This window comes from Panthera pardus, unplaced genomic scaffold, assembly GCF_024362965.1.
Source record: "Panthera pardus isolate Hobbes unplaced genomic scaffold, ASM2436296v1 HiC_scaffold_3, whole genome shotgun sequence".
NCBI classification, from domain to species: domain Eukaryota; kingdom Metazoa; phylum Chordata; class Mammalia; order Carnivora; family Felidae; genus Panthera; species Panthera pardus.
Window position 1 is genome coordinate 30404741 of NW_026526876.1, and position 21326 is coordinate 30426066.

The 21326-nt window shown below is 42.3% G+C and overlaps 1 protein-coding gene across 18 annotated transcripts in view; it reads left to right on the forward strand.

The window, feature by feature from the left end:
• The window catches only part of LOC109261897 (RAD52 motif-containing protein 1), a 104589-nt gene that overhangs the window by 40681 nt on the left and 42582 nt on the right, over window positions 1-21326 (forward strand). For 8 of the 18 annotated variants that reach the window (XM_053892438.1, XM_053892439.1, XM_053892440.1 and 5 more), the window contains 7 exons: window positions 7136-7254; window positions 9282-11443; window positions 11827-11931; window positions 16082-16131; window positions 17675-17729; window positions 17809-17951; window positions 18053-19494. The exons of 1 other annotated variant lie outside the window; for it this stretch is intronic. In XM_053892438.1, the coding sequence (XP_053748413.1) occupies window positions 7136-7254; window positions 9282-11443; window positions 11827-11931; window positions 16082-16131; window positions 17675-17729; window positions 17809-17951; window positions 18053-18155 (2737 nt within the window). In that variant the 3' untranslated portion in view covers window positions 18156-19494. Of the gene's footprint in view, window positions 1-7135; window positions 7255-9281; window positions 11444-11826; window positions 11932-13358; window positions 13514-16081; window positions 16132-17674; window positions 17731-17808; window positions 17952-18052; window positions 19495-21326 lie in introns of those variants that run through there. 9 more of the 18 variants (XM_053892452.1, XM_053892447.1, XR_008418612.1 and 6 more) reach the window with 8 other exon arrangements.

A 21326-nucleotide genomic window follows, 5' to 3' on the forward strand; every position in this document is an offset into this window, starting at 1 on the left:
CATTCATCAGTTAATGGGCATTTGAGTTGTTTCTAGCTTTTTGGCCTTTATGAATAAAGTTGCTTAAAACACTTACATGCAGGTCTTCGTGTGAGCATATGTTTTCATTGGGGGAGGGGGGCAGGTGGTAAAATACCTAATGGCAGGATTGCTACATCATATGCTGAGTGTATATTTAACTTTTTAAGAAACTGCTTACCTGTTTTCTAAAGTGGATGTACCATTTTGCATTCCAGCCAGCAGTATATGAGATCTTCTATCTATCCTTTCTTCTAATGTCTTTATCTATTTTTCATAAGGTGAATGTTGGCCTTAAAATTGAGTTGGGAAGTATTCCCCTCTCTTCAATTCTCTAGTACAGTTTGTGCAGAATTGGCATTATTTTTTCCTTAAATGTTTGCTAGAATTCACCAGTGAAGCCATGTGGGCTTGAAGCTTTCTTTGTGAGAAAGTGTTAAACTACAGATTTTATTTTTGTAATAGTGCTACTTAAATTACATACTTTATTTTTTTGAGTAGTTCATGTCTTTCAGGGAATCTATTTCATCTTGAAGTTATTGACATAAAGTATTTTATAATAATCCCTTATTATCCTTTTAGTATCTGTAGAATTGTAGTGATGTCATTCCTCTCATTTTTGATATTGATAATTTGTGTCTTCTCTTGTCTTTTCTTGATAAATCTGGCCAGAAGTTTATCAGTTTTACTTATCTTCTCTAAAAAGTGCCTTTTCATTACACTGACTTCTCTATTTTTGTTTTCCTTTTCAAAAATTTCTGCTTTGATCTTTATCATTCCATTTTCTCTCCTTACTCAGTGATGAATTTCCTTTTCTTTTTCTAGTTTCTTAAAAGTGGACACTGGGGAAGATGAATACTATATGAGCAACATCCCACATGTTGACATGTTGTGTTTTCAGTTTCAGTTGGTACAAAATAGTTTCTAATATCCATTTTGACTTATTTGACCAATAGGGTTACTTAGGAGTGTGTTGGTTAGTTTCTAAATATTTGGAGATTTTACAGATCTGTTAATTTGTTATTTAATTCCATTGTGGTCACAGAACAATATGTTGGATGACTGAAATCCTTTTAAATTTATTGAGGCTTGTTTTATAGCCAATGAATTCTGGTAATAGATGAGAATATGGCCTATTTTGATAAATATTATGTGTCCACTTGAAAGAAAATATGTAGTCTGCTGATTTGGTGTGGAGTATTCTATAAATGTCAACTAGGTCAAGTAGGTTGGTAGTATTTTTCAAGTCTGATGTATCATTACTCATTTTCTATATATTTTTTCTGTCAATTATTGAGAGAGGGATATTGAAATCTCCAACTATAATTGAGTGCTTATGTGTCTCTCTTTCCTATTCTCCTTAATATATTTGGAAGTTCTATTATCAGATACATAAATTCTTAAGTTATGTCTTTTCTAATAGTTGACATTTCTATCACAATGGAATAACCTCATTTATCCCTGGTAATATCTTTGCTTTGAAATTGACTTTGTCCTATAGTAAATATAGCCACTCAAGGTTTCGTTTGATTAGTGTTAGCAAAGCATAATTTCTTCCATATTTTTAACCTACTTATATCTTTGTATTGAAGATGAATCTTATAGACAGCATATAGTTGGCTTTTGCTTTTTTATCCAGTATGACAACTCTATCTTTTAATTAGGTGATTATACCATTTATATTTAATGTAATTATTTATATGCTTACATTTAAAGCTACTGTCTACTCTTTTCTATGTATCCCATCTGTTCTTTGTTTCTTTTCTTTTTCTTTTTCTTCTTCTTCCTGCTCTTGGGTTGATTTAGTACGTTTTATTATTTTTTGGTGGGGGGATAAATAGTTACAACTCAGGTTTTGTTATTTTAGTAGCTGTTTAATGGTTTGTAGTGTTCATGTTTAACTTATCACAGTCTATCTTCAAATGATATTATATGATTTCATGAATAGTATAAGAACCTTACAATAAATAGTGTACTTCCATTGTTCCCCTCCTGACCTTTGTGCTATTGTTTTCATACATTTTACTTTTAGCACACCATATTATTTTTTTTGTTTAAATAGTCAGTTATCTTTTTTTATTTTTGTATTTTTGAGAGAGACAGAGTGCAAGTGGGGGAGGGGCAGAGAGAGAGGGAGACACAGAATCTGAAGCAGGCTCCAGGCTCTGAGCTGTAGACACAGAGCCTGATGTGGGGCCTGAAATCACAGACTATGAGATCATGACCTGAGCTGAAGTCAGATGCTTAACTGACTGAGCCACCTGGGTGCCCCTCAATTATCTCTTTTATTGAAGTATATATAGATCATGTAATATTAAATTAGTTTCAGGTGTACAACACAGTGATCTTTTATATACATTATGAAATGCTCACAACACAGTGATCAATTATATACATTATGAAATGCTCACCACAATAAGTATATTACAGTATTATTGACTATATTCCCTATGCTGTACTTTTCATCTGGTGACTTATTTATTTTATAACTGCAAGTTGGTACCTCTTAACCCTTTTCACTCATTTTGTCCATATCCCCAGTTTGTTCTCCGTATTTACAAGTGTTTTCTCTTTTTTGTTGTTGTTTATTCATTCATTTGGTTTTTTGTTTATTTTTTGTTTATTTTTTACCTTGTTTTATTTTTTATTTTTTAAAATTTACATCCAAATTAGTTAGCATATAGTGCAACAATGATTTCAGGAGTAGAGTCCTTAGTGCCCCTTACCCATTTAGCCCATCCCCCCTCCCACAACCCCTCCAGTAACCCTCAGTTTGTTTTCCATATTTATGAGTCTCCTCTGTTTTGTCCCCCTCCCTGTTCTTACATTATTTTTGTTTCCCTTCCCTATGTTCATCTGTTTTGTCTCTTAAAGTCATCATATGAGTGAAGTGATACGATTTTTGTCTTTCACTGACTAATTTCACTTAGCGTAATACCCTCCAGTTCCATCCATGTAGTTGCAAACGGCAAGATTTCATTCTTTTTGATTGCCAAGTAATACTCCATTGTATATATATACCACATCTTTCATCCATTCATCCATCAATGGACATTTGGGCTCTTTCCATACTTTGGCTATTGTTGATAGTGCTGCTATAAACATTGGGTGCACATGCCCCTTCAAATCAGCATTTTTGTACCCTTTGGTTAAATGCCTAGTAGTACAATTGCTGGGTTGTAGGGTAGTTCTATTCTTAACTTTTTAAAAACCTCCATACTGTTTTCCAGAGTGGCTACAGCAGTTTGCATTCCCACCAGCAGTGCAGAAGGGTTCCCCTTTCTCCACATCTGTTGTTTCCTGAGTTATTAATTTTAGCCATTCTGACACATGTGAGGTGGTATCTCATTGTGATTTTGATTTGTATTTCCTTGATGATGAGTGATATTGAGCATCTTTTCATGTGTCTGTTAGCCTTCTGGATGTCTTCTTTGAAAAACTGTCTATTCATGTCTTCTGCCCTTTTCTTAACTGGATTATGTATTTGATTTTTTGGGTGTTGAGTCCTTTATATATTTTGGATACTAGCCCTTTATCAGATTATGTCATTTGCAAATATGTTCTCCCATTTCATCAGTTGCCTTTTAATTTTGTTGATTGTTTCCTTTGCTGTACAGCTTTTTATCTTTTTTTCATGGATGTTTATTTTTGAGAGAGAGAGCACAAGAGTGGGGTAGGGGCAGAGAGTGAGGGAGACAGAGGATCTGAGCAGGCTCCGCACTGTCAACAGAGAGTCGATGCGGAACTCGAACTCACAAACCGTGAGATTATGACCTGAGCTGAAGTCAGAAGCTTAACCGACTGAGACACCCAGGTGCCCCAGAAGGTTTTTATCTTGATGAGGTCCCAATAATTCATTTAAAAAAATGTTTGTTTGTTTGTTTGTTTACGTTTATTTTTGAGAGAGAGAGACAGAGTGCAAGCAGGGGAGGGGCAGAGAGAGAGAGGGAGACACAGCATCTGAAACAGGCTCCAGGCTCCAAGCTGTCAGCACAGAGCCTGACACGGGGCTCAGACTCACGAACTGTAAGATCATGATCTGAGCCAAGTCAGATACTTAACCAACTGAGCCACCCAGGTGCCCCTATTAATTAATTAATTAATTAATTAAGAACATGGACACACACATACATGTATACATGGGGGGGAGCAGAGAGAGAGGGAGAGAGAGAATCTCAAGTGGAGAGAGAATCCTGATGCGGGGTTCAATCCACGACCCTGAGATCACGACCTGAGCCAACACCAAGAGTCAGGCATTCAACCCGCTAAGCCACCCAGGCACTCCTCAGTAGTTCATTTGTACTTTTGTTTCCCTTGCCTCTGGAGACGTGTCTCTAGTAAGAAGTTGCTTTAGCTGAGATCAAAGAGGTTTCTGCCTGTGTTCTCCTCTAGGATTTTGATGGTTTCCCGTCTCACATTTAGGTCTTTCATCCATTTTGAATTTATTTTTGTGTATGGTGTAAAAAAGTGGTTTAGTTTCATTCTTCTGCACGTTACGGTCCAGTTTTCCCAACACCATTTATTGCGAAGACTATCTTTTTTCCATTGGATATTCTGCTTTATCGAAGATTAGTTGACCATATATTTGTGGCTCCATTTCTCGGTTCTCTATTCTATTCTATTGATCTATGTGTCTGTTTTTGTGCAGTACCACACTGTCTTGATGATTCCAGCTTTGTAATACAGTTTGAAGTCCAGAATCATGATGCCTCCAGCTTTGTTTGTTTGTTTTTTCCCAACATTATACTTCGGGGTCTTTTCTTGTTCCATACAACTTTTAGAATTGTTTGTTCTCGCTCTGTGAAAAATACTGGTGTTTGATAGGGATTGAATTGAATGTGTAGTTTGCTTTGAGTAGTATAGACATTTTAACAATATTTGTTCTTCCAATCCTTGAGCATGGGATGTTTTTCCATTTCTTTCTGTCTTCTTCAATTTATTTTCATAAGCGTTCTATTGTTTTCAGCATACAGATCTTTTACCTCTTTGATTAGGTTTATTCCTAGGTATCTTATGGTTTTTGGTGTATTTTTTTTTTAATTTTAGAGACAGAGTGTACAAGTTGGGGAGAGGGGCAGAGGAGAGAGAGAGAGAGAGAGAGAGAGAGAGAGAGAGAGAATCTTAAGAGAATCTTAATCTAATCCATGCTGAGTGTGGAGCCTGACACAGGGCTCGATCTCACGACCCTGAGATCCTGAGCCGAAATCAAGAGTAGGATGCTTCATCGACTTAGCCCATCCAGGCACCCCTTGTTTGTTTGTTTGTTTTTTTCTGAGATTCTACATATAAGTGAAATCATATAGTGAAATGATATACATACATATAGTGAAGTGAAATCATAACCTATATAGTTACCAGTTCTAATGTTCTTCATTCCTTTGTGTGGATCCACATTTCCGTCTGCTATCCTTTTCCTTCTGCTTAAAAATACTTTCTTTAGGGGCACCTGGGTGGCTCAGTCAGTTAAGCATCCAACTCTTGATTTTGGCTCAGGTCATAATCTCACAGTTTGTGAGCTCAAGTCCCGCGTTGGGCTTTGCTTGGGATTCTCTGTCTCCTCAGTGCTCTTTCCCCCTTGCACACGCATACTGCACGTGCCCTCTCTCTCTGTCTCTCAAATAAACATTTAAAAAAATACTTCCTTTGGCATTTCTACAGTGTAAGCCTGCTAATGATGAATTCTTCCAGCTCTTGTATGTCTCAGATAGTCTGTCTTGCTTTTATTTTTGAAAGATTTGGGTATAGAATTCTAGCTTGATAGCTATTTGGTCCCCCTCTCCTTTTCACTGCTTGAAAGATGTTGCCCCACCGAGTTCTGGCTTACATTATTTCCAACAAGAAATATGTTGTCATTGTTATATCTTTGTTGCTCTGTGTGTCATGTGTGGTTTTGTTCCTTTGGCTGCTTTTAAGATTTGCTCTTTATCGCTGGCTTTGACCAGTTTGATTATCATGTGCCGTGGTGTAGTTTTATCCGTGTTTAATGGATTAAACTAAACATGTAGTTTAATCCATGTTGTGCTCAGATTTCATTGACCTTCCTGGATTTGTGAGTTTATAGGGTTTACTTATTTGGAAATGTGGGGGCTATTAGTTTTTCAAATTTTTTTTATATCTCCTCTCCTTCGTGGACTCTAAGTATACATATATTAGGCCACTTGAAGTTGTTGCACAATTCATTGAGTTAAGGAGAGGCATGGGGTTTTTTCCATATATGAAATACTGTTATAATAACTTTTTTAAATGCCCTTGTCTGCTAATTGTAGCATTTGTGTAGATTATGGATTAGTTTTTGATTGATTGCTTTTTTAAAAAAAAAATTTAACATTTGTTTATTTTTAAGACACAGAGAGTGATCAGGGAAGGGGTAGAGAGAGAGGAAGTTAAATCTGAAGCAGGTTCCAGACTCCGAGCTCTCAGCACAGAGCCTGATGTGGGGCTCAAACCCATGAACCACGAGATTATGACCTGAGCCAAAGTTGATTGCTTTTTATCCTCAGTATGGGCCATATTTCAGATTTATTCAAACTCTTAGAAGTCTACCCTCTTTCTGTGTGCTCTCAACCCGAAGTGAGACTTTTGGCTTGGAAGGAGTTACCTGTGTATTAAACTACTGATCAGTGTCACCCAGTTCTAATCTCTATCTCATTCTTTTTTTTTTTTTTTATTTTTTTTATTTTTGGGACAGAGAGAGACAGAGCATGAACGGGGGAGGGGCAGAGAGAGAGGGAGACACAGAATCGGAAACAGGCTCCAGGCTCCGAGCCATCAGCCCAGAGCCTGACGCGGGGCTCGAACTCACGGACCGCGAGATCGTGACCTGGCTGAAGTCGGACGCCCAACCGACTGCGCCACCCAGGCGCCCCTCTCTATCTCATTCTAAGGGTACCATACCCCATGTCATCCTTACCTTTCCGTTGGGCACCTCTGTCCTTCTATCTGTGTATTTATAATATTCAAGAGCAGCAGTTGGCCAACTGGTCCCTACCCAACCATCCAGGCCATGTGCCTCAAGAATTCCTTTTTGCACAGCCCTGTGATGACTTTGGCCCGCCTCTTCTACCTACTCGAGTAACTCCTTTACCACTAATTTAATTGTCTGTGTTTCCATTTATAGGATTTTACCTAGCCGTATGGCCTGCTGTCTCTGCCAATTTAAAAATACTATTGAGGTTGTCTGTAAGACCGTCAAGCTACATTGTGACAGTGCATGTCTGACAAATGGCACACGTTGTGGTAAGTCCTAATTGCCTGATGATAAATTTGTAAATTTTTATTTTATTTGTGGTTTAACTTTTATTTTTAATCAACAATGATAATTTTTTTTAATGTTTATTCATTTTTGAGAGAGAGAGCATTCACGTGCGTGAGCTGGGAGGGGGCAGAGAGTGAGTGAGGGGGACAGAGAATCCGAAGCAGGCTCTACACTGACAGCAGCAAGCCCCATGCGGGGCTGAACTGTGATATCATGACCTGAGCCAAAGGGATGCTTAACTGACTGGGCCACCCAGGCACCCTAACAATGGTAAATTTTTAAACTAATGATGTCATTGCATTATTTTTACTCATTCAGAGTTCAGATCCCTAAATTTCTAAGAACTATTCCTTTGTTAAAAGTCAGATTCTCAGTTACATTATTAAGTCAACTACCCCCAAATGAAAACCTGTTCACATAGTGCATCACAGCTTATAAGCTGATTTTACGTGCGTTAGGTCTCAGGTGCCCTTTGTCTTATAGGACAGGTGGAGATACCTTTTTGTTTATTTTGTTGTTTTTATAAGTGTGTAAGAGTACAAGTGATGCTGATTTCTGAAAAAGTTTTATTTGGAGCCTCTGTGTTTCTGTGCCCTAACCAGAAGCTGCTACCCAACCGTTCTAACGGATGAGAGGGCTCTTCTATCCTTGGGCTGTCCAACTCTTGTTCTGAATCTTAAGCTTTTCTATCCAAAACACGGGTGCTTTTAGGTATTTTTCTGTTCTTAGGTTTTATTGGCACTAACTTGGTGACTTCCAAAATGTGCTTTTGCACCTGGATAGCTTGAATATGGGTCCCTGTCAATGGTCTAGGGCACAGCATAAATTACACTTTGCTACTTCTATAAGTGGTGTTGCTTATTTTCCAAAACAATGTTTTACCAATTATCTTACTCCCGTCTCCCTTAGAGGTGGGCAGAATAGGTATTTTTTTTTTTATCTCCTTTGACAGGCGAGGAAAAATGAGATCAGAGGTGCCTTAGCCTAGCACTCGAGTCTCCTCTCCCGTTTTGGGCGCTCTGCCAGCCCACTGCTCCTCCTCTCTCGTGACCTTTATCACCTCCTCCTCCGACTCTCACCAGCACCACTAAAAATACTTTTAATTCTTCTGGAAAAACCCAGCTGCACAGTGCTGTTCAGTGTACACAAGCTGTACACTTGACCTTCATGTAGTTGGAAGCTCTGGATGGTTCTCTCAGTAAAGCTAGAAATCTGGAAGTGAAAGGAAATGAAAGCAAAGTAGGCATTTGACCAAAGTTTCTTTATCCCTTCTGCATTTTAAAACCTCAAGTATCATTCCGTTGATTTTTTTTGAACGCCCCACAGTGGCATCTCTCTCATACCTGGAAAATCTCTTAACCTATACCCCACATCTCTGCCCAAATTTAAGCAAAGAACCAGGGTGGACTTAACGGGTCTTGTGTTTAGTTTTTTCTGTCTAGAGCTTATGTTACGGGAGGTGCGATATATGGGAGCAGGGACCAAGCAAAAGAATTGGTGGGTGGGCGGAGAGGGCGTGTCCAGATGAGGACCTGCTGGTGACGGGTGTTGTCCCGGGCATATGTGATGGTAGCAAGAACTCAAGCCCACTGAAGACGTAGAAGGAGGAAGACTCGCGCTCCCTCTGCCCCCGAAGCAGGACAGGGTGGGCTATGTGAATGCCAGGAGTCGCACTAGAGCTGCACACAGTTTAGCCGAGTATCTTCCGGCCTTGGCTTTTCTTGAGGCCTGGGCCATCGGCCCTTAGGGACCAATGGAATAACTCTAAATATACTTATTCACACTGTGGAATGTTCTGAGGAAATAGCTACTTTTTCAAAACACATCTTTTTGTCCTTTTGTTGTTGCCAATCGTGGGTCCAAGTTTGAGTTCGTCTCCTCTCTAAATGGCGCTCAAGTATTTGCTGATTCTTAATTTGCTTGACTGGGACGTATGACTGTGCATTGACGAAGAGCTGTGCTGTCAGTCTTTCATTATCAAAACTCATCTCTTCTTCTTCTTCGACAGATCAGGAAGGATACCTAAGGAAGGCAGAGGGATCATTCATGAAGGTATTGACAGCTCGAAAGAAGAGCGCCAGCACGGAGCTGACTATTGAGCCAGAGAAGGCGTCCTCAGACATAGATCGTGTCAGTTTGTCAGCCTTTATGAACGAGCAGCTAGACTTCAATGACGAAAGTGATGTCATTAGTGCACTGAATTACATATTGCCTTATTTCTCGGAGGGCAATCTAGAAGACGTAGAATCGACGCTGTTACCGTTCATTAAACTTCTGTTTTCAAATGTGCAAGAGGGAGACAAGCCCGTGGGTCACTCGATGAACAACACAGGGGACCCTTCTCTTAAACCTGGATCCAACAATTCAACTTACAAGAATAAACTGAGAAAACTCTACTTTCTGGAAAATTTGGTAGATGCAGAAATTCAGGAAAAAATTGATGACGTGAAAAAGAAAGAAAAAATGGCCATGCTTATACATTCCAGCCTTTTAGGTCCCAAGTTTAAACGTCAAATCTTTCCAAAGAAATTGGAAACTGCCCAACCGCAGGAGAAGAGCCTAGACGAGGTTGAGAGTGTGGGGAAAAAGTTCCTGAGAGTGAACAAGGTCATCAAGGGCCCAAAGGGCATACGGAAAAGGCCCTTAAAAGAACTGAGACGTCAGAACATCCAGAGGAAACAGAGCGCCCAGCCATCTGTGGAGAACATGGCCAAGGAAAGAAGGCTCAGGACACCATCCCCGGGGGAGCTTCCCGTGGCGCACAGGCCCAGCAAATCAGTGGGAAGCTCCTTCAATACAGAGCCTTCGTTCATAGATGAGCACAAGGCAGCGGTCTCTTCTCTCATGAAGCAATACTTTTTGGACAGGCCTTCTGCCACCCCCGCTCCCAAGGAAAGAAGGCTCAGGAGACCATCCCCAGGGGAGCTTCCCGTGGCGCACAGGCCCAGCAAATCAGTGGGAAGCTCCTTCAATACAGAGCCTTCGTTCATAGATGAGCACAAGGCAGCGGTCTCTTCTCTCATGAAGCAATACTTTTTGGACAGGCCTTCTGCCACCCCCGCTCCCAAGGAAAGAAGGCTCAGGAGACCATCCCCAGGGGAGCTTCCCGTGGCGCACAGGCCCAGCAAATTAGTGGGAAGCTCCTTCAATACAGAGCCTTCGTTCGTAGATGAGCACAAGGCAGCGGTCTCTTCTTTCCTGAAGCAATACTCTTTGGGCAGGCCTTCTGCCACCCCCGCTCCAAAATCCCCACCTGACGTGAAAAAAGAATCAAAAGACTTAATGTACACCTTTTTTCTTTTAGACGATGCAAATGCTAGAGTTAGAAATATGAAGGCTTTCAGACCAGCCTCACTCCCCAGAAAGACACACCGCTTTCATAAAAGTCGCTCCCGTGTGGTCCACAGAACACCCAAGGCCAAACTGAATCGAAAGTCCAGAAAGGAAAGTTCACTCAGTAATAGACAGCTGCTTGCAAAGAGGCCTCCATCCTCTGCAGTCAGGAGCCTCATAAATTCCCCTTCACGAGAGGATTTTTCATCTCCGGGAGAACTGAGTCCTCAGAAAAATCCTTTTCCAGAATTATTTGCTCCTTCAGGAACTTACAGAGAAAACACTACTGTAGAGAACACTACTGCCCAAAATGTTTCTGAAGAAAATATTTCTACAGGAAACACTACTGTGCCAGAACAAACCCTCCCTGAATTCACAGACCGTAAGAATCCTTCCACTGCTAATTCTACTGTTACTGCAGACAACTCTATGCCGACCGTTAAACAAACCAATGATACACAACGGGAATACCACAATGCGGGCACTGGCTTGCCCCCAAAAGCCACAGGCTTCACTGTGTCAAAGCTCTCGTCCTCGGGTGATCTGTTTGAAATTCAGTTAAACCAGCAGCTACAGTCCCTCATCCCCAGCAATGACGTGAGAAGGCTCATTTCTCATGTTATCCGGACTTTGAAAATGGACTGCTCTGAGACCCAGGTGCAGCTGGCCTGTGCCAAGCTCATCTCCAGAACAGGCCTCCTGATGAAGCTTCTCAGCGAGCAGCAAGAAGTAAAGGTGTCCAAGGCAGAGTGGGATACGGACCAATGGAAAAATGAGAATTATATCAATGAGAGCACAGAAGTCCAGAGTGAACAGAGAGGGCAGGAGTCAAGGGAGGTGAGGATAAATCCCCAAATGTGGGGTCTCGACATTTAGGTGGTTTAGGACATGGACCCAAGCACAAGGACCGGGGGCTCCTAGTCCGGGTCTTGTCTTGGCCACATAATTTTGGCTAAGGCAGTGATCTGCCACTTTGCTCATTTAGGAAACAGTGCCGCTGTTCCCAGAGGAGACAAAAAGAGGACCTAACATACAAGATACATCAAGTCTTGAAGAAAATGCTAATGATTAAGATTACATATCACATTAGATTTGGTATATTCCTTAAGAACCTATAAGCGATTCATCGGAAAGAATGGGGTTTTAGAGTCGTTAAAGAATAGTTAACTTTCATCCTATCTCTGTTTTCTAAAAAAATTGTTCTTTCCCTTTTTTTTTAGCTCACAAAAGAAGTTCCAGGCTATGGCTATAACAACAAACTCATCTTGGCAATATCTGTGACTGTAGTAGTGATGATTTTGATCATAGTGTTCTGTCTCGTTGAGGTAAGGACAACAATTAGTTCAGATTCCCAGACTATATTCCTTCTTTATAATAGATTCAGAACCCACAAACTGAAAATCAAAGCCACTTTCCCACCTATCACGACTTGATATCCCTCTTCAGTCTGGAGGACTGAGATATGCTTTGTCCTTTTATTGCAAAGTATATTCCAGGGATTTTAAAAGGAACCCCACTGCCGGGAGACATCTGTGGATTGTAACCAAGATAACAAGCCATTAGCTTGCTCTGAGACATTAGGTCTAAGAAGGCCACAGTTGACATGATAGTAAAATTTCTTCAACTCAAAAAAATGATGTCGATTCGATGCACTCACCAGTCATCCTCCTACTACCACTGATTTCTTTCCTCGTTGGCTAAAATGATGAGAGAGAAATAGTCTTCACCTTCATGGAGCTATCAGTCATCTTGGAAGAAAGGGCATGGCTTAGAGATAAAAGTGTCATCTTGTTGATTAATTAGATGTGCCTACAGCTCTCCCCCCCACTTCGCAAGGCATTGTGTAAACAGGTTCAGTTAAAACCCTGCAGCTAAAATCCTGCATCAGGCTACTCAGAGCGTGTCATAATTACAGTTGCCTATTCCTGGAGCTTGCCTGTTTACCTTTTATTCAATTATGTATGAATTGAATATATATTCAACATATTTATTCAAATATACATATGCTTATTATATATCTATATCTATATCTATATCTATCTATCTATCTATCTATCTATATATAGATATATATATATTGCCATCTGTCATGGCAACCCTCCATTTCAGCCAAAACAGCCCCTCACCATCCCCTAGTCAGACCATGCCCATTCCTACTTTTGTTGGTGACTTTGCCCACTTGAAATTCCTTTATTTCACTCTGCTGGTGGAAGTCCCGTGAGCCTTCAAAAGCCAACTCGAGTTCATCTTTCTTCACAAAGCCTTCCCCGAATACTGTAATACTCCTGGACCTAGTCCTTCTGTGAGATTGTCACCATTTCTTAGGGTCTACAGTGATGCATTCCCCTCCCCTGATAACAAAAATATGCTAAACAGTTTGTTAAAAGGCAGCTCCTCAAGAGAGAAATATCAAGGTCATGGATCAGAGCAGAGATATGTAAGGCTTCCTGGTCTATCAGACTTGAGTAAAACCTGACTGGATGTATTAACTGCTAAGGAGAAACATGTCTGTCTTCTGGAGGGTTGGTCAGTAGTAAAAGCATAGAAATGGTGAGGAAGAGACCAACATGGGCAGTGCCCACCTAGCCTTGCCTAAGAGTAGAGATGGCACCTCAGGCAGCAGATGAGAGTCAGGCCCACCAGCCGGGCTGTGCCCGCGGGGCAGATGGATGGATCTAGCTACCTCCGTCCTTTCCATGAAACACTGGATTCAGCTAATTACTTTTCTTCCACTTCTCTTCTCACCAAATAGCCTTCTGATTATACTTCAGTGTGCCACAGAGGCCTGTCTCCACAGGAGGTGATGCCCAATCATGTGGACACAGATGCCCTATCTGTGGAATGGATGTTTTCCTTATTGTCAAGTCATGACCTGACATTCTGATTTTGATCAATCCTGTGACATTGGTAAGGTGATATTGCCTCCATGCAGAAAGAAGTGCGTTCTCTCTTGATGAGATCAGAGTCTGATTTCTCAGCCTAAGAGCCTAGGAACTAGCGTGGGGTCAACTTACCATGACCTCTGGGAAGAGAAATCATTGGCCATTGTCCAGTCAGTACTCTGCATCTTGAGGTGGCCTGCAGCCTTTTGCTTTTGGGAAGTTCTATAAACTCCTATTGCTGTTTTAAATTCCTATGTGGTTTAACCTTGTGTTTATATTTTTTTATGTGGTTTCATTATTTCCTCTCCCTACTTAGATGATACACTTTTTGAGGTCAGAGACCATGCAGTTTTTTTCCTGTAGTGGACAATAATGATGTTCAAAGGAAGAGATGAGGCATTGTGTCAATTTCACAATGAGGAATAATGCAACGTAATATTTATGTGAAGTAGCCTACAGAGTCCAGCAATAGACGGATCCGTGGGTGACTAGGACTTTTGAAATGTTACCTTTTAGAGGCGCCTGGGTGGCTCAGTTGGTTAAGCGTCCTACTTTGGCTCAGGTCATAATTTCATGGTTCAGGAGTTCGAGCCCTGTGTTGGGCTCTGTGCTGACAGCTCAGAACCTGGAGCCTGCTCTGGATTCTGTGTGTGTGTCTCTCTCTCTGTCGCTCTCAAAAATAAATAAATAAACATTGAAATGTTACCTTTTAGTATTCAAATCAGTGGAAGAAAATAAATAAATGGTAATAGAACAACTGCTTAATTATTTGGGAGGAAAATAACAACAGATCCCTATTTCTCACCTTAAAAAAACATATTTCAGTACATGTAAAAAAAGAGAAACAAGAACCCATCAAAGTACTAGAAGAAAATAGAATCAATACTTTTATAATCTTGTGGTGAGAAAAAGCTTTGTGACCTGATACCACATGCAGAAACATTTGATAGATTTGATCGTCTTGTCTGATTTCTGCTTGGAATAAACCAGACATCTGATTTAATCCCCACAGTCCTGTGAGGATGATATCACCATCCTTCTTTCCTACATAGAAGGGGATCAGCTTAAGGCCCCTGTGGCAAAACCCAAAGCAGAACCCAGCTGTGCCTGCAGTCAGCCTGTGCTCCTATCCCACTCTTCCGTCTCCTTCACGATAAAAACACTGACAAATATTTGAAACATTGAAATTCAGTGAAAGCCCTTGAAAGGATTAATATATTTCATATGAAGAGAGTTTTATAAATCAACAGGAAGAGGACAAACAATCCAGGGGATCAAGGGGGCAAGGACTACGATGAACAGGAGGTGTGGACAGTCCGTCACCATATCTGCCTCATGGCTTATGGGACATGGGTCTCGTTAACAAGGCCTTTTCGCCTCATGGTATAAAAGTAGTCTCTGATATTTTCTTCTGTACTCTTATAATATTTGTTGTGATTTATTTATTTTTAATCTGTATGGAATCTGTTTGGTGTTTTGGTACGGTCGAGGTAGGGGATCTAACTTTTTTCCCTTGCATAAAGATCCAGTTACTTTAAAATCTTTTATTGAATGGTTCATTCTTTCTTCATGGATCCAAAATACTAGTGTTATCTGGACTCTATTCTATCAACCTGGTTTTCTTTTCCTGTATCAGTATCACGCTACATACTTAACTGCAGTTGCTCTGTAAGAACGTATTTTAACGTCTGCTCTGTGATCTTCTTTTTCATCCATTTTGTAGCTATGCTTGCACATTTTCTCTACCAAATGTCAGCTGGCCAGTTTTTGTTTAAAAAACTGTCTTGGGATTTGAATGGGATTGCCTCGAATTTGTAGGTTAATTTGAAGGGAACTGACATCTTTACACTATTCCAGGAAAATAGTGTCTCAGATCACGTATTTGTTTCTTCTTAATGTCCTTCAGAAGAGCTTTAGTGTTTTCATCTCATAGGTCTTACCCATTCTTTGCTAAGTTTATTCCTAGGTACTTTATGCCTTTTTATTGATAATTGTAAATGGGATAATTCTTCCGTTTTTTGATTAATTGTTTATGGAACATAGGAAAGTCATTGAGGTTTACATGTTGATCTCTTGATTTTATATATATCTAGCCATCTTGCTGAATTCTCATGTTTCTTCCAATAAAATTTTAGTTGATTCTCTTGGGCTTTTTAGTTTGTCTGTAATTTCATATCCAAATACGTCTTAGTTCTTCCTTTCCACGACTCCATTTTTTCCCAGTGCATCAGTTAGGACCTCCTCAACACCAATGAATAGCAGCAGTGATAACAGACATCCTACTCTTGTCCTTGATTTTAAAACAGTGCTGCTGTTTAGGTTTCTGGTAGACACTTTTCTTTTCCTCCTCCCAAGAATTTTTATTAGGAATTACCTGTTGAATGTTATCTGAGGCAGTCAGTAAAATGTATTACCAGCTGCACACGAGTTAGGTGTTATTGAAGAGTCAAAGGACTATTCAACAAATTCCTGTCCTAGGAAAAGTTATCATCTCACTGGGTAGATAAGACCTAAAATGCAAAGGAATGAATAAAGATGTGGAGGGAGTGGTTATTGTGATGGGTAACTGTGATCATGTTTTCTTCCAAAACAGATTTATTCTCACAGAACAGCAGCCAAGGAAGGTAAAGAAGGAAGCTCAAGGTAAATATTAGTCTGGCAATCGTTAAAGTAGAATTTTAGAACTAGATTTTCAAACTCATCTATTTCAATCCCCTTGTCTTACAGCCAGGAAATCACCAAAGGCAGAAAGAATACATATTTGGCCTAATGCTTTGCCTGGATCCAGCAAAGTTAGCTGCCCAGCCAAACCCGAGTTAGAATGGGACTGGCACAGAGCACCTGCTCACTAGACCTTTAAAGAAAGATCGTGGGGGGACGGGGGTGGAAATGTTCAGACCCGTTCCCGCTGGCGGTGGGCATCAGGCCTGGCCACAGACCTTCTCAGAGGCTCTGGAGAAGGGATAGGGAGGGCCAAAAGTCGTGGGGTGAAGGGGCTAGTCTTCAAGCATGATGGAGGGTAGAATACATGAGTCCCCCCCGTAAAGTAGGGGGAAAACTTCCTTCTTCCTCCTTCTGGTTTTCGAGGCCCCGCCCTCCATTCCCTTTATCCAGACCCAATAGAATTTGAACTGGGAGAGACCTTAGATAATCATTTATCTCTTCCTTTTATAATAATGAGATGGAGAAGGAGAAAAGGAAGATGTCTTGCCGGACGGTTGTATCACTAGTACCACTAGAACCAGAAAGAAGATGGTTCCTTTCCAGTTGGGCACGTCTCTGACTACACTGTTCTTGGGCTGTGAACTGCATTTTATGTCACAACTCAGTGCACACATACCGTATAGACATAAGTACCTTCTAAAACAAACTTACCATACGCTCTGATTCTTTCTGTTCTGTTTTTTTTAAGTTTATTATTTATTTGGGGGGGAGGGTGGAGCAGAGAGAGAGAGAGAGAGAGAGAGAGAGAGAGAGAATCCCAAGCAGGTTCTACACTATCAGCACAGAGCCAGACACAGGGCTCGATGTCACAATCTGTGAGATCATCACTTGAGGCAAAATCGAGACTTGGGCTGCTCACCTGACTGAGCCACCCAGGTACCCCCTATTCCGTTTGTATTCAAAAAGAGTATTTTGTGTTTTAGCGCTAGCCGTGTGTTTTCAGGTGATTTCACGACTCACTCACTCATCTGCCTGCAGTGTGAAAGTCAGTGAGCTAGATAACTGCTGGTTGGACTCAGGCATTCACTCGGTGCGATTCATCTTGTAAGGTAAAGCAGCTAGGAAAATAGAAACACCTCCCCACCCGCCAGCAAATGATGCCTGTGAGGCTAAGCCTGGCGGGGACTGATGTAAAATGCTTCTGGAGAGAGTTAGGTGCTTCTGCCGTGTGGTCACCCAGTTTGTTGACTGCACAAGGGCACTTGGCCAAGGGCCAGAAGGTGAGCAGGGTGAAAATCCTGCCTATACTTCATGTCAAGTTACATACAAAGGTCTCCCAGGGACACTGTGGGGCCATTATGGACAGACACAGGAAAATTCTGAAAGCCCAGCATGTATGGAATTATTTCTGAGATCCCAGGTCTGTGTTGATTTTGCTTGCTAATAAGACTGGAGAAATACATTGTGAGAGGCACGGAAAATGGTACGAACACCAATTGTCTGTGTGTGTGTTTCCTTCCAGGGGCTTCTTTGGATCTCTGCTGCGTAAGAGATGCTCAGAGGAAAGTGACAATCAGGTAAATCTGAGGAGGATAAAGTACCGTGGCTGGAGAAGGCAGGGGAAACAGACCTAACGTTGTCCTTTCTGGTTTCTAGAAGGGCTTTTTCTGGAGAAGGCGGCCACTTTGGCTTAGGGACATGTACAGACCTCTCAATGCCACACGCAAGAAAAACATGGCACAGAAGCTACACGACAAGGATTCTTCTGATGAAGATGAGATTTTCAACATGGAACTAGGGTATGTGATTGGGGACGATTTTCTCTAAAATGAGGAAATTATGAAGAGTTGAGTTGTTCCTTTCGAGAGTCAAAGCCTTGGCATTCTCCTCCTTTTCCCAGGGAGGCTGGCAAAGCCACAGCAGAGAAGACTCGGACCACAGATTCCACTACTGAAGAGCTGGGTGACGAGAGTGAGACAGCATGTGAGATTGTCACAGAGTGAACGCCGTCCTGCCTCAGGCCACCTACAAAGTTTACTTTCCGATACTGGCTTCTCAGCATTGCTTATAAAATACTTGTTTTTCTCATATTAAAATGTATAAATCCATAACCAATTCTAGCCACGTGGTAAGGAATTAAAACGTAAACGGTTAAATATTTATCTACAGACAACAGGGGCCACAGGCGAGAGAAGCAGGACTGAAGCCAGAGTCCCTCGTGGTAGCCAGTATTTCCACAAGACACAGTATGGGCAAAGTAGGGTGAACGGGGCGTCTTTCCGTCATTTCCCTGATACAGTCAGTCTCTGGAAACTGGAAAACGTATCTTCAAGGGGCTTAGACTATTAAGTTAATTAACAGCCTATTCTGGTGCTCTCTCCCCTGGCTCACCAAATACCAGTTATTCACAACGCGCTTGACCCCCTGCCCATAGAGGATCATTTCTCTCTGGCCCCTCTGTGAGGTCTTTGGGGTTGCCAGAATATTTGGATCGCTGAGCCGACCTCCACTGTAGGGCTGAGGCCTGTCTTTCTTCCCAAGAGCTCAAACTCAGACACAAAATGTGTAGTTGGAAGTAGGGTGTTCCTCAACCTTACAAGCTAGTAGATAATTCCCATTGGGTTTTTTTGTTTGTTTTCTTTAAAAAAAAAAAAAAAAAAAGTCCCCACCCTCAGAGAGCTAGCAGGGAGATGCTGGAGGGTTAGAGTAAAGAATGTGTGAGAGCAGTAATTACCCAGGACTGCCCTGCTCAGGCCTTTATTTCAGAAAACTTATTGGTGGGGGCACTTACTGTTCACCTGTACCCCACTAGCCTCTGCTGACCCCACTGAGGGTCGGATGCGTGCGGCTGGGCTCTCTCCAGTTCAGCCCAGCACCACACCTACCACTGCTTTCCTACCCAGCTCAGATCAGGGCTGCACGATTCCAAGAGATAATGCAGCACAACGTGCAGAAGACGCAAACATCCCTCCACTTCTGCAGAGGAGGGCGTTAACCAGTCACATTTAGGATGTTGGGAGGAGTCGGGGTACCTGGGTGGCTCAGTCCAGTGAGCATCCGACTTTGGCTCAGGTCGTGACCTCATGGTGTGGGAGTTTGAGCCCTGCATTGGGCTCTCTGTTGTCAGCACAGAGCCCACTTCAGATCCTCTGTCTCCCTTTCTCTCTGTCCCTCCCCCCAGCTCACACACTGTCTCTCAAAAATAGATAAACATTAAAAATAATGAAGTCATCTATACTTTCTGAGTACATGAATGACAGGTTTTAGAAAAAGGACGTCAGAGTCAAAATACAGTAGTGAATAAAAGAAATCCTGAATTAACAAGGTTTGATAATCTCTTTTCTTAATGTCTGTTTATTTTGAAAGAGAGCAAGGGGGGAGGGGCAGAGAGAGAGGGAGAGAAAGAGTCCCAAGCGGGCTCCGTGCTCAGTGTGGAACCTGATGCGAGGGACTCGATCTTACGACCGTGAGATCACAGCCTGAGCTGAAGTCAAGAGTCGGATGCTTAACCGACTGAGCCGCCCAGGTGCCCCTGACAGTCTCTTTAAATGCCCCCAAATAAATGCTGGTGGCTTAGCGATAGGTGATGGAATATGGCACCAACCGCTGGCCACCAACAGAGTCCCCCGAGGGGACAGTAGGACTGGGGCACAGCCCAGCAGGTTTGGCAGGGTTGGTAGGAACGGTTCCAAGCGGGGTGATTGGCCCATCAGTGCCTCTTCGGCTTTATTAGTTTGCTGCTGCTGGGCAAGGACACCTGTTCTCCTGGTGCCTGCTCCCGTTCCCCCAGCGTTTTAGTGAGAACGGCCACCGAGTGTCTGTCTCTGTGTGGTGACTTCAGTGAGCCAACAAATAACTGTGTTGAAAGCACAAGACTAGAGAGTAACAGTAATCGGAAGCGGCAGCAGCACCTAGTTTACTATTTGCTTACTTGGTGTCAAGGCCTGGGTTGGGCGTTTTGCAGTCTTAATTTAGCCCAACAGTCCGTGAAAACATACTTTATTATCCCCATCTGGCAGATAAGGGGACAGGGCTTAAAGGATGTAGGTAACCTGTTCAGGTGCCCAAGGCCGCAAATCCAAAACTGCCAGGTAGGGGTTTAATCCAGGCCTGTTAACTCCAAACCCTGCTGACGGTTATACTGCCCTGCTGCAGGGTGCAGGGGTACAGAGACGTCTAAGCCATGGTTACCATCAAAGAATCAATAATTATAACGATGAGGATGGTGGCAGCTACTGTTTGTTGAGCACCTGCTTTGAGCCAGGCGCAGTACTAGGCCCTTTAGTCACTCTTAGGTCACAAGGGCAGAAACTCCTCATGCCAGCTCAAACTCCTTAATGAGCTGGGTGGAGCAGGGGCCGGTGGTGACTTTTTGAAGAAGAGAGGTGGACGCAGAGACAGAGCTGACGAGAAACCAAGAAGACCCATCTGTGCATAGTTGGGCTTCCCGAAGTGTGGGCCGGGATTCCAGGCAACTCCATTCTCCTATTTTGGAATATTTCCATTAGCTCAAATGTGGTTCATAAAGTGAAGCTTAGAAAATGTTGTTTCTATAACACGACCTCAAATTTGCACAATACTTATCAGTCTCGAATGCTACCTTGCCGTATTTCTTTTAATTTTTTTAATGTTTATTTTTGAGAGAGAGGGAGAGAGAGAGACAGAGCATGCAGGCAGAGAGAGAGGGAGACACAGAATATGAAGCAGGCTCCAGGCTCTGAGCTGTCAGCACAGAGCCCAATGCGGGGCCTGAAGCCATGAATGGTGAGACCATGACCTGAGCCAAAGTCAGACGCTCAACCAACTGAGCCACCCAGGCGCCCCATTCCTCAAAAGTTTTGAGGCAAAATTTCGGGAATAGCTTGGGCACTTCTGCCCCTGGGTCTTTTGTGAGATTCTCAAGATCCCACAGGGCTGCAGTCATCTGAAGGCTCGACTGAGTCGGAAGGGTCCACTTCCAAGGTGGTTCACTCACTTAACATGGCTGTCAAGGGGGTTGGAGGGAGGCCTCAGATCCCTGCCATATGAGCCTGCCCACATGCTGTTTGACTGAATGTCCTCACAGCATGATGGCTGGGTACCTCCAGAGTGAGTGATCTGAGACAGAAATGACAGAAGGTATCCTTCCTATGACCTCACCTCAGACGGCACAGAGCAGCATTTAGCAGGGACTT